Below are 14,188 nucleotides of genomic sequence, written 5' to 3'. Positions count from 1 at the left end.
AATTGCTTCGGTATAGGATATGCATCCTTCAATACAAAACTGAGTGGCTGTTTCCTCTGTATGCCTAATGAAAGAATAACATATTAACCACAAAATATTTTTATTGAGTTCTGTTCTGCTAGTTCAAATAATCCATTTTTCCATTAGGTGAATGCATATGCTTAAATTATTTAGACCTCCGTATACAAGGATTATCATGTGTCCTTATCCTCGTTAGAAATGTGTTATAACGTTCAGGAGAAAAACCATTCATTCCATTAAGATTGTAGCAACTGTGTTGGTTAGAGCCTTGAAATAATAAACATGAGGTTCTTAGGTAGTGGCTAGCTGGGTAGGCTTTGGGATAAGACAGGCCAGATTCAAATAATAGCCCTTTACTTAATGGACATGTAACTTGCGGCAAGTCACTCAAAATAATTATCTGTCCTTAGGGTCACTATGAGTTGGAATCGATACGATGGCAACAGGTTTGGTTTGGTTTTTAGTCTCTTGATCAATACAAATATTGCGGGGAGGGGGATAATACCTATTTTTCATGTTGTTAGAATTAAGTGTGATAATAGAATATATCACGTAACATGGTGCTTGGACTCTAACAAACCCATTATTGTCAAATCGATTCTGACTCATTGTGATACCATGTGTTACAGAGCAAAACTGCCCCGTAGGTTTTTATTAGCTATAATCTTTAAGGAAGCAGATCTCTAGGCCTTTCTTCCTTTGTGCCAATGGGTTCAAACCACCAACCCTTAGGTTAGTGGTTAAGCACAAAACACTTGTGTCATCCAAGGAGCTTTAGACTATAGTAAGAGAACAATAAATGGAAAATATTATTACAGGAAATACTAGTTTTATGTGGGAAATAATATTCCCTCTGGCCAACCAACACTTGGTGACTCAGAAATGTCTAGAAACCTGGCCAGGATCACCTGAAGTAAAGTTGTGAAGTAAGTTAAGCTCATATTTGATTCCTTCTTCATCTAATCTCTAACTCAATCTTCCCTATTAAAAATACACCCTCAAAACATAAAAATTTAAAAAAGACAACTGGCAGTGTGTGGTAGTAAGGGTTGGATTTAGGGTTACAGAAGCCTGGGGCTCAGCTTCGTCTAATGTTTGCTAGGTGAACTTGAGTGTTATGTAAACCCTATGAACCTCTATTTCATAATGAATAAATAAGGAATATACATCAAAACTACCTGACAATGTTGCTGTAATAATGATAATTTATGCAAAACACTTTTTAAATATTCAATAAATATTAGTTATTGTGTTTGGAATAAAAGATTAACTCAATATGAACATTACTGAGGCTATAAAAAGTTATTAACAAGGGTACCTGCATTTTAAAATGACACCAACATTTAAGGACATGGAATGACATAACCGTGGTGGAATTTCAGGTATCCACTGTGTTAACACTTGGACCTAGAGCCTCCTGAATCTCCCACCGCTTTCCACCACAGGAATCTCTTTTTTCTCATCTGCGTCACTCCCTGGAAAACCTGGTGGCGTAGTGGTTAAGAGCTACAGCTACTAACCAAAAGATCGACAGGTGCTCCTTGGAACCCTACAGGTCGGTTCTACTCTGTCCTTTAGGGTCACTATGAGTCAGAATGGACTCAATGGCAACAGGTTTGGTTTGGTTTTTTGCCACACCCTGCTATTCCCTGGAAACCCTAGTGGCATGGTGGTTAGGTGCTATGGCTGCTAACCGAAAGGTCAGCAGTTCAAATCAGCCAGGCAATCCGTTGAAACTCTATGGGGCAGTTCTACCCTGTTCCTTAGGGTCACTATGAGTCAGAATCAACTGGGCAGCACTAGGTTGGTTTTTTACTATTCTTTCTTTCTCCTATATCACTTTTTCATGGTTCCTTATTTTTATGTTTTTTTCTTTTCTATTCTATTCTCTCTCGCATGTACAGTATCTTTCCCATGATACCAATCAGCTTTATGAGAATCTTGGAACTGAGAGTTTCTTCCCTTGACTCAATTAAAACAAAAACCCACTGGCATCTTGTCGATTCCGACTCATAGAGACCCTATAGGACAGGGTACAACTGCCCCATAGAGTTTCCAAGGAGCGCCTGGCGGATTTGAACTGCAACCTCTTGGTTAGCAGCCATAGCACTTAACCGCTACGCCGCCAGGGTTTCCTTGACTCAATTAGGACCACCGAAATGATTTTGCCTTTTTCCTCAAGTAGATAAAGGACATCCATGTCTCAGACTCTACATGCTGTATATAAGTACCTCTGTTTACGATATCTTTATTTGCTCCAAGTATCATAAAAGGGTCATGTAACAGACCTTCAAAATGGATCTTGAGAGGTGAGCGAACATGGTCCGGGTCACAGGTAATTTGTAGAAGAACCAGAGTGAACTCTTTTCCTTAATCATTGGGTACATTTACATGGCACCATGCTGGGAACCGTTGACTTAGAAAAGGTGATGTCATTTTGAATTAAGTCTTCTCTCACTCTTAGGCTTGCCTAGAACCTAGTCCCTTTCCAAGAGTTGCTACACTACCCGCTTCCCAACCTCATTTCTTTGGAACATTGTGATATAGATCAATACTTACTCCCTCCTGCAAAATGATCAAAAACATTGAGAAAGAAAAAGCCCCAAGAGATCCCCACTTCCAACACCCAAACAAGGAAGGTAAGGTACTAAAACCCTGAGGCCTATCGAGGGCTATTTACTACTCAACAACTGCTCTCCCAGGAATAGAATGGGCTCTATGACCTGAGAGCTATTACAGACAATTGTATTGATCCTCCTTTCCTCCTCCTACCCTGAGTCTCTGCCTTTCCGTACTATCTTCTTCAGAGCCCCCTTCACATCCTTATTCCTTAGGGTATAAATGAGAGGATTGAGCATGGGGGTAATTATAGTATAAAAAAGTGCAACAAACTTTCCTTCACTTGGAGAATAACTATGCATGGGTTGGAGGTACGTGTAGATGGCTGAGCCATAGAAAAGGAAAACTACCAAGAGGTGTGACCCACAAGTCCCAAAAGCCTTTCTGCGTCCAGCAACTGATTTGACTCTCAGCACAGCCTGAGCAATGTGTACATAAGAGCCTAGAATTAGTGCTGCAGGAAGCATTACAATAATTACTCGGGCCACAAACATCTTCACCTCTGTACCTTGTATATCCTCACAAGCCATCTTCAGGAGAACAGGCATCTCACAGAAGAAGTGGTTCAGGTGATGGAGGCCACAGAGCGGCATGGCCATCATGAGACCTGTCTGAACTGCAGAGTTCATGAAGCCTCCCACCCAGGAGATGGCAGCCAGTGTCTGGCAGAGTCGGGGGTGCATAATGGTCTTGTAGTGGAGTGGTCGACAGACAGCAGCATAGCGATCAAAGGCCATCACCACCAGGAGCACACACTCAGTGGAGCCCAGGGCGAGGAAGATAAAGAGCTGGGCCACACACCCTCCGTAGGTGATGGTCCGGTCAGATCCATGAAGGTTGATCAGAAGCTGAGGCACAGTGCTGGTAGTGAAGCAGAGGTCCAGGAAGGAGAGATTACAGAGGAAAAAGTACATGGGTGTTTGCAACCGCAGATCCAGGCGGGATAGAGTGATGATGGTGATATTGCCAAAGAGAGTTAGGGGGTAAAAAATTGAAATAAAGATGAAAAGGGCAAGTTCCAGTTGAGGCCAATCTGAAAAGCCCACCAAAATGAAGCCATCTCGGTAACTAGTGTTGAACCCTCCCATAGTCTTTCACCTGTGCAAATACAGAAAACAATCTTATGCCTCTTAAGAAAAACATGGGCCTATGTTTCTCAAACAGTTACGAGCTCAGCTACTAAACTGAAAGTTTGGAGGTTCAAATCCACCCAGAAGCACCTGGGAAGAAAATCCTGGCCATCTACTTCTGAAAGATCACAACCATTGAAAACACTATGAAACACAGTTCTACTCTGAAAAACATGGGGTCCTCCTAAGTCATAATTGACTCTACACCAATTGGTATGGGTTGATTTATGAAGAAACATGGATTAGTTCGTTATTCCACAGTATTGCCTAAAGACTCCTAAATCATATATTTTATTATCTATTTTGCTGTTAAGTTTTGCTCTGTTCAGCCTTCTCCTTTTCTTACTCTTCTCTTGAGGGTGGAAATCACAGGATTAGGAATAATGTGACCTTCATTAGAACCTTATTCTTGCTGCCTTCTTGTTCCATGAGTTCAACCACACCCCTTAATACCTTCGATCTAGTGTTCCCTTGTCATAAGTAGAAATGATGATTACCTCCCTTTAGGCCTTGAGGCCACCACATGTCTCTCAGTTTGTCATACCGTGGGGGCTTGCATGTTGCCGTGATGCTGGAAGCTATGCCACCAGTGTTCAGATACCAGCAGGGTCACCCATGGCAAACAGGTTTCAGCTGAGCTTCCAAACTAAGGCAGACTAGGAAGAAGGATCCAGCAGTCTACTTCTGAAAAGAATTAGCCAGTGAAAACCTTATGGATAGCAGCGGAACATTGTCTGATATAGTGTGGGAAGAAGAGCCCTTCAGGTTGGAAGGCACTCTAAAGACAGCTGGGGAAGAGCTGCCTCCTCAAAATAGAGTTCAACCTTGATGCCCAGATGCAAACATCCATTAATAATTGGAATGTGGAATGTATAAAGTACGAATCAAGGATTATTAAAAATCATCAAAAATGAAATGGAACACATAAAGATCGATATCCTAGGCATTAGTGAGCTGAAATGGACTGGTATTGGCCATTTTGAATCACTCAATCACATGGTCTACTATGCTGAGAAGGAAAGCTTGAAGAGGAATGGCGTTGCATTCATCGTCAAAAAGAACATTTCAAGATCTGTCCTGAAGTGCAATGCTGTCAGTGATAGGGTAATATCCACACACCTACAAGGAAGACCAGTTAATATGACTATTATTCAAATTTATGGACCAACCACTAAGGTTAAAGATGAAGAAATGGAAGATTTTTACCAACTTCTGCAGTCTGAAATTGATCAAACATGCAATCAGGATGCACTGATAAATTACTGGTGATTGGAATGTGAATGTGAAAGTTGGCAACAAAGAAGAAGGATTAGTAGTTGGAAAATACGGCCTCGGTGATAGAAAAAAATGCCAGAGATCACGTGATAGAATTATGCAAGACTAACGAATTCATCATTGCAAATACCTTTTGTAACCAACATAAACGGTTACTATAGGCATGGACCTCGCCAGATGGAATACACAGGAATCAAATAGATTACATCTGTGGAAAGAGACGATGGAAAAGCTCAATATCATCAGTCAGAACAAGGCCAAGGTGGTCAGTGGATCATACCACCAATTACTCATATGCAAGTTCAAGTTGAAACTGAACTGAAAATTAGAACAAATCCACAAAAGCCAAAGTATGATCTTGAGTATATCTCACCTGAATTTAGAGACCATCTCAGGAATAGATTTGACACATTGAACAAGAATGACTGAAGACCAGACCAGTTGTGGAATGACATCAAGGACATCATAGGTGAAGAAAGCAAGAGGTCATTCAAAAGACAGGAAAGAAAGAAAAGACCAAAACGGATGTTAGAAGATACTCTGAAACTTGCTCTTGAACATTGAGCAGCTAAAGCAAATGGAAGAAATGATGAAGTAAAAGAACTGAAGAGATTTCAAAGGGCAGCTCAAGAAGACGAAGTAAAGTATTGTAATGACAAGTGCAAAAAGCTGGCGATAGAAAACCAAAAGGGAAGAACATGCTAAGCATTTCTCAAGCTGAAAGAACTTAAGAAAAAATTCAGGCCTTAAGTTGCAATAGTGAAGGAATCTATGGGGAAAACAGGAAGCATCAAAAGAAGATGGCAGGAATACACAGATCATTATACCAAAAAGAACTGGTCAACATCCAACCATTTCCAGAGGTACTGAAGGAAGAAGTCCAAGCTGCACTGAAGGCATTGGCAAAAAACAAGCCTCCAGGAACTGACAGAATATCAATTGAGATATTTCAACAAATGGATCCAGAGCTGAAGTGCTCACTTGTCTATGCCAAGACATTTGGAAGACAGCTACCTGGCCAACCGACTGGAAGACATCCATATTTATGAGTATTCCTAAGAAAGGTGATCCAACTGAATGTGGAAATTATCAAACAATATCATTAATATCACACGCAAGCAAAATTTTGCTGACAATCATTCAAAAACAGTTGCAGCAGTATATTGACAGGGAACTGCCAGAAATTCAGGCCGGATCCCGAAGAGGATGTGGAACCACAGATATCATTGCTGATGTCAGATAGATCCTGGCTGAAAGCAGAGAATACCAGAAGGATGTTTTCCTGTGTTTTATTGACTACATAAAGGCATTCAACTATATGGGTCATAACAAATTATGGATAACATTGAGAAGAATCGGAATTCCAGAACACTTAATAGTGCTCGTGTGGAACCTGTACATAGATGAAGAGGCAGTTGTTCAGACAGAACAAGGAGACACTGCATGCTTTAAAGTCAGGAAAGGTGTGCGTCAGGGTTGTGCCCTTTCACCATACCTATTCAAGCTCTATGTAGAGCAAATAAAATAAGAAGCTGGAATATATGAAGAATGGGGCATCAGGATTGGAGGAAGACTCATTAACAACCTGCGCTATGCAGATAACACAAGCTTGCTTGCTGAAAATGAAGAGGACTTGAAGCACTTAGTGATGAAAATCGAAGACCATGGCCTTCAGTAGAGATTACACCTCAACATAAAGAAAACAAAAGCCTCACAACTAGACCAATGAGCAACATCATGATAAACAGGGAAAAGATTGAAGTTGTCAAGGATTTTATTTTACTTGGATCTACAATCAACAACCCATGGAAGCAGCTGTCAAGAAATCAAAAGATGCATTGCATTGGGCAAATCTGTCGCAAAAGACCTCTTTAAAATGTTAAAATGCAAAGATACCGCCTTGAAGACTAAGTACACCTGACCCAAGCCATGGTATTTTCAATCACATCGCATGCATGCGAAAGCTGGACAGTGAATAAGGAAGACAGAAGAAGAATTGACCCCTTTGAATTGTGGTGTTAGCAAAGAATATTTAATATACCATGGACTACCAAAAGGACTAACAAATCTGTCTCAGAAGAAGTATAACCAGAATGCTCCTTAGAAGCAAGGATGGTGAGACTGTGTCTTACATACATTGGACATGTCTGGAAGGATTGGTCTCTGGAGAAGGACATCATGCTTCGTAAACTAGAGGGTCAGCAAAAAAGAGGAAGACCCTCAATGAGATGGACTGACACAGTGGGTGCAACAATGGGCTCAGGCCTAACGATGATTGTGAGCATGGCACAGAACCAAGCACTGTTTCGTTCTGTGGTCACTGTGAGTCAGAACAGGCTCAAAGGCACCTAACAACAACATACATTGTGGTAAGGATCAAATGTAGTAATATGAAAACTGCTTGTAAAAACTTAAGGCGCAAAAATGTAATATTTGTATTCTATGTTTTTCTCTTTTGCTCTTTTTCTTGATCGATTAACGTGTTTCAGTAGGTCAGAACCATGGATTATGAGGCTGAGATCTCAACATTGATCTCTGGGAGCTCATTTGCTTCCTTCTGCTCAGTGTATTTGATCAGCTCACCCTTCCTGGAAGGCCCGCTTAGGACCAGCTTCCACTTGTCATGAAGGACTGAAAAGATTATAGATCCTTCGATTTGGGGAAAAAAAGAACAATTAGCAACAAATACTCTTCTTATGCTAAGTCATAATGCCTGGAATAGACTCACTTCTTCTGCTCCTGATGAATCTATCCCTCAGCTCTACAGGAAGAGTTAGTTGTTCCCTACTTCTACCCCAATCCTCTTTGCACAGTTTCTCTCTAGCACCTGTAACTTTGCATTTAAGTTCTTTTTACTTGTCTTAGTTCTACTCTGAGCTGTGGTCTCCTCAGTGGTAGGCGACATAATGAATACAGAAATAAATATTTGTGCCTTCCTTCATGGTACGTTAAAAAAAAAAAAAAAAAAAAACATTGCTGTCGAGTTGATTCTAACTCATAGCAACCCTATAGGACAGAGTAGAACTGCCCCATAGGGTTTCCAAGGAACACCTGGTGCATTCAAACTGCCAACCTTTTGGTTAGCAGCTGTAGCTCTTAACCACTATGCCATTAGGGTTTCCTCATGACACGTAAGAGGTACTAAATTGATGTTTCTTTAATTCATGGCATATAGTAAATGTTAAATACATTTTGTTGAGTAAAAAGATTTACTCTCCCTTCAAATCTCATGGAAATTTATTTACTCTAAGAAACATACAGATTAATTACTATTACACTTTGACACACTAAGTGGGATATACATAAAAAGTTTCTCTACTTTAAGATTGATATTTCTTGTAATAAAATTCTAAAAAGGATTATGAAGAGTGCATCAGCAAGGAAAAAAACAAAAAATAAATAAGGTTCCCCTATAGACTGGCATATGTTCAATTAAAATAATTTTTGGCTTTCCATTTATTGTCATGTAAAATTTGGCCAAGGATATTGGTGATGGTTTCACAACATGACTGATGTAATTACTAAATAGTACCAGTAAAAAATCTTGAATTGGCAAATGTTTTGTTGTATGTTTTTATATTAAAAAAATAAGTTTTTAAATAATAATTTTGGGCAAATTAACTCATTTCATGAAGGATCAATGCTGGATCGATAAGTCCAGCAAGGTATTGGATGCCACTCTTGATGATCTTGGGGAAAAGATGGATTCTGATCTGCGTTAATAATAGCAAAGTGTTAATCCACATGTAGCCTCACCAATACATCAAAGCTATTTTCTAAAGGCCACCAAAGTAAAATATAATGACTTAGAGTTCCTGCACCAGAGACCCCACAGATCTGCTCAACTACTGACCAGCTGTACCATCTTCAGGAAAATTTACTTCTGTATCACTTTATCCAGTTGTTAAACAGAGATAATACCTTGTGTCATCATGTTTTAATGGGAATTAAATAATGTGATGCATTCTATAAACTGCAAAGAATATGCTGTACACACTTTGAATACTTGCCTGTCTCCACCATTAATCTTCGAGTTCCATGCCACTGCATCTGCTTCTGTTCATCATTGTATCTTCATCTACCAGTGCACTACCTGGTGAATAAAAGACTCTCCATAAATATCTGTGCTGGCATTAGAAATATTTGATTTTTGTGCATCATGTAAAGAATTACTACATCTGGAATACAGCTTCTTGTTTAGTGGCACGAGGTTTTTAACTCAGCCCTGCTCTATATTTTTATCAAGAATTTTTATAATACCATAGAGGTGTGCATGCAATAGAACAAAAGTTTATAAATATAATTAATATGATAACAAAAAAACCATAATCTAAAAATATCTCAACACTATTCAACAAAGAGCTTTAAATAAATTACATACTACTGAACGGAGAAAATTGAACCTAGGCTTCAGGACCTTAATTGCACAAATGTAGAATAGAAGGAGACTTAACTCAACAATCAATCATGAAAAGGTGAAAGACAGAGATGACTTGGCTTGTACTGCCAAAAAAAATCAACAATGCCCACTTGACTGTTGAGTTTTAACAAGTGGAAGCTCAAACAATATAAAAACACTGAACTTTGGACTCTCTAGTTTGGATGGAAGCCTAAAGAAAATTTCCTATAGCCCCTTGCACCATTTGATGCATGGCTCCCCAGGACAGCATCCTAAACTGAGAGCTTACATAATGAAGCCCCTGCTTCGCGTCATCATCCTTTAATAACCATAATTTTTGCCCCTTTATTTTCCCCTTATCTATCATCTGCTTATTTCTATATTTATGTGTCTTAATTCCTTGGTCCATCATGTCAATTATTTTCTTGCTGCTCTCCTTAACTTATTATCTCTCTGCCCTATGCAGCCAGTTCTGGAAGAATGTAATTCTCTATACTTACCATAAATCAAATTAGATTAATGAGTTCTGCTGAAAAGAATGATTCAAGTGTTGAATGCAATACTACTAAAGCTTTATGTTCTTGATAATGTATCTTGTTTTAATTGTGGAACAAATATACATAATGAAACACTTGCCAATTCAACGATTTTTACATGTATGATTCAGTGACATTGACTTATACCTTATCTTTAGCAGATGTTACATGTGAAAAAGCCCCTTCAACTACAAAATAATCTCCCTTCATACTATGTTCCTTTCTAGCTACTGCTCTATGTCTTTCATACTCTTCATAAATAACTTCATTGAAAGAGTTGTCTGTACCCACCTGGAGCAAAGGAGAATGAAAAACATCAAAGACACAAGGTAAATATGAGCCCAAGAGACAGAAACAGCCACATAAACCCTAGAATACACCAGCCTGAGACCAGAAGAACTAGATGGTGCCCAGCTACCTCTGATGATTGCCCTGACGGAGAATCCCTGATGAAGCAGGAGGACAGTGATGCAGACCTCAAATTCTTCTAAAAAGACCAGACTTATGGTCTGACTGAGACTAGAGGGAACTAGTAGGTCATGGTCCCCAGACCCTCTGTAAGCCCAAGAGTGGAACCATTCCTAAAGCCAACTCTTCAAACAAGGATTGGACTGGACTATAAGACAGAAAATGATACTGGTGAGGAGTGAGCTTCTTGGCTCAAGTAGACACATGAGACTATGGGGGCAGCTCCTGCCTGGAGGTGGAATGAGAAGGCAGAGGGGGACAGGAGCTGGCTGAATGGTCACGAGGAATACACAGTGGAGAGGAAGAGTGTGCTGGTTTATTAGGGGGAGAGTATCTAGGAGTACATAACAAGGTGTGTATAAGTTTTTGTATGAGAGACTGACTTGATTTGTAAACTTTCACTTAAAGCACGATAAATTAAAAAAAAAATTGTCTGTGCTCAATGTTTCAACTTTGTCCCCTCCCATCAGTCTCCAACCTGCTGCTATATGGATTTCGTCCACACAACTCTTTATGGAAACATCTGGTGGACATTCTTCAGTTCTCATCTCTGTTTAAGCATTTTGTCTGTTGACTATTGCCCCTTTCTACACAAACCTCTTCACTTCCCTGGTTTTTTCCTACTTCTCTGTCCATTCCTCAGCCTCTTTGGCATGCTCCTCTTTCTCTGTGCAGCCCTAACAGGGCTTACACAGCCCTTACAGGGTTCCATCCCCAGAACCTATTACCATTCTACACTTTGCCTGTAAAATGCCATCCACGCCAGGGCTTGAATCTCAGGTCACTGTGTTGATAATACCCAAGGGTATCTGTCCTCCCACAATCTTTCTTCTGAACTTCAAACTTCTATAATCCATGTCCTACTTCCTAATCTCCAGCTATTGGCTAGGGTCCTGGTAAGAACGAGCTGATCTTCCAGAATCACAGCATCCATGTCTATCTGAAGTATTACATTAAACCTCTCCCAAGACTGATGCCAGTGACTTCCTGTATTCAGCACACCTTACCATGCACTCCATGAATTGTCACATCTTTCACTCAGGAATCAGATGCTGCAGTTATGGTACTTTTCCAATCCCTCACAGATCTTTGTTTTCTTCAGTCTTCCTATGATCTCTATTGCTTGGTTCTTCCTCATGCTCACATATGGTAATCATAAAAAGAAACACTCTTCTTAAATCCTTCCTGAACAGGAAACTCACAAACTCCCTGGGAGCCCTTCCCATCTTTCAAGAGCAGTTGCAAATTACTATTCACATGGATTCAAAGGTGGGCCTTTTGTAAATCCCACACAATATTCTTAGTGCTATATCTCATAACCCAAGTGAGCTTGATCATAAGGCAAGTCTTCCCCTGGTCAAACTGGCTCAGGAATTAGGCAGCATTGAGTCATCATGGGAAGAATTTCATTGCATGCAGCTGAGCAGGGGTGAGGAGAGGGTGGAGATCTCATTAGGGGAGACACAGAATAAACACAAATCTCCATCCAATAGACAACTCTCCAAATATCTGAAGGAAATTGTCATGACATGCAATCTTTGCTGGACTTCATACTCCTCAACTGAAGGCAATAGACTTAAAATGCCAATGATCTTTCACATTTCCCAAATCTATCATTCCAGTAAAAGAAGGAAATGAAGTGAGGCTGATATAACTGCTCCCTAATCCTCTCGTGTTCTTATCTCAAGTCTCCAGATGTTCATGAATTTTATACTCAAATATAAGTACAGGGTCCAATACTCTGCATTGGTCAGATATAATTTTGAGTATTTCACAAGTTCTTGGCAGGAGACTTGGATTACAACCTTGAAAATTTCAGAGACTCCAGAAAAAAACAAAACTGATATTGCATCTGAAAACATCTCATATGAGAAATAGATTTTTTTTATTGTGATTTTAGATTGGAAATGAGAAAACTTAAAGACAAACACGATAGCTTTTTTATGTGTTTAAAGATCTGTCACATGGGAAAGATGGTAAACTTGCTTTGGTCTCCTCCAAAGGCCCTAATTAGGACCAACTGGTGAAAATTGTAGACAGATTGAGGCTCAATATAATCAAAACTTTTTTAAAAAATGAACCCTTCTAAAAATGGACTACCTGGAAATATAGGGATATTCTTGTGACATGAAAGCTTCCTGCTCATTCAGGGGCTGAAAGGTGACCTTGCCAGATGTTGTAAAATTGTTCCTGCATTAACTGGCAGACTAATTTAAATGACTTTGAGTATCCTATCCAGCCACAATAGTCTGTATTTTTCTAATCTTAATGCTTTAAGATGAAAACATAACCTCTACTCCTAAGACCCTGGGCACACATATATCATTTTGAAACTTGCATATTTAAGACTCTTGATTTTATGCATTACAAAGATCAATGTTTGTGTTCCTCTCTGTGCGTGTTTGTGTCTGTGTGTATGGGCATCTGTGGGTCTGTGTATGAACTCTACAGATAATAAACTTCTTGAGACCAGAAATCATGTGTTACAAAATGTTTCAGCATCATGCAGTACAACTCACTTCATGTCAGTCCACTAATTTAATGATATTGTCTGACTAGAATGGAGCCACATTCAAGTCAGAAAATTTAATCTTCTACTCTGAGCAAAGGAGGAGATTCCACAAATTCCTTTCTAATCACCTTCATTATTAGAACAGCCAACCTTACATTTGAATCTAATTTCACTTTCTCATAAAGCCTCTGTGAGTAGTACTCTTATTAACTTTGGAAAATTATATTCACTGTCAAAGCCTGGCCCAAAGCATCCTACTATTCATTCTCCATCACACAGTCTACACCTTCTAGAGACCCAATCATTCTCTCATCCTAACCCTACTTCTCTCATATGTAATATCCTGCCCTATTCCATGAGTCTTTAGGGTAATCTGAGGACTCTTTTACAAATCCCCAACAATAATCCATTAAAATTTTCTCTTATAAGACCAGAGAACCACAATTTATGTCCAGTCACCTCTATGACATCCAAAGGCTGAGTTAACATGTTGTTTCAACTTGACTCCTCACACACAGCACTGTCTCCAAACAGTACAGATTCCCTCCTCTTATATATTCCTCCAAGAAGTCTTCTTACATTTATCTTCAGCATCTCTGATCATGCCTCTATTTTTCATCTCCTGACTCTGATATATACAGTTTACTTTGCATATTAGAGCTACTGGCATCTAGGATTTGAGTTTTGGAAGGGACCTTCAAAATTACTTTAAGCCAACTCTCATGCTTCCAATAAAGAAACTTAAAGTCCTATAATTGTCCAATAATTTCCCCATGTTCATGCAGTTGGAGAGTAGGAGATACAAGTGAGAATACTTTTTGGTCTGCTGTGTGTGTGTAGTTGGTGAGTGGATGGGTGGATGCGTTGTGGAGAAGGGCAGACTATCACTGATAAAATATGTTCCTGTGTGAATTTAACATCTCTACCTCCTCAAACAGGGGACCTTACACAGTGAAACTCAGGGCTAACTGTCTAATGAAATATTCCTAGAGTTTTCCAGATTCTGTGAAGCCAAAGGAGACCACCTAGTCCACAATCGCCCCAAAGTTCCAGAAAAGAAAATTACCACAATTACCTCCCCAATCCTACTGAATTCAGAGGTGGTTTGAGACTGACAGCATCTAGAGATGCCTGAGAAGATGTGTTCTTCTTTGGTCCTGACTTCATCTGTATGGTGGAGGGCTCTGATCATAACTTCTTTCTTGAAGAACTCATGATTGCATACAGT

General features: G+C 39.6%; 1 protein-coding gene across 1 annotated transcript; it reads right to left on the bottom strand.

Annotated features, from left to right (window-relative positions):
* Positions 1 to 2,789: 2,789 nt before the first annotated feature.
* On the bottom strand, positions 2,790 to 3,728 carry LOC126062044 (olfactory receptor 2Y1-like). The gene has a single exon (XM_049859078.1). The coding sequence runs from the start codon at positions 3,726 to 3,728 to the stop codon at positions 2,790 to 2,792; it is 939 nt and encodes a 312-aa protein (XP_049715035.1).
* Positions 3,729 to 14,188: the final 10,460 nt, after the last annotated feature.

This window comes from Elephas maximus, chromosome 2 (genome assembly GCF_024166365.1).
Source record: "Elephas maximus indicus isolate mEleMax1 chromosome 2, mEleMax1 primary haplotype, whole genome shotgun sequence".
Classification (NCBI taxonomy): domain Eukaryota; kingdom Metazoa; phylum Chordata; class Mammalia; order Proboscidea; family Elephantidae; genus Elephas; species Elephas maximus.
The sequence above is the reverse complement of the archived record's forward strand: the minus strand, read 5'-3'. Positions and strand labels throughout refer to the sequence as shown.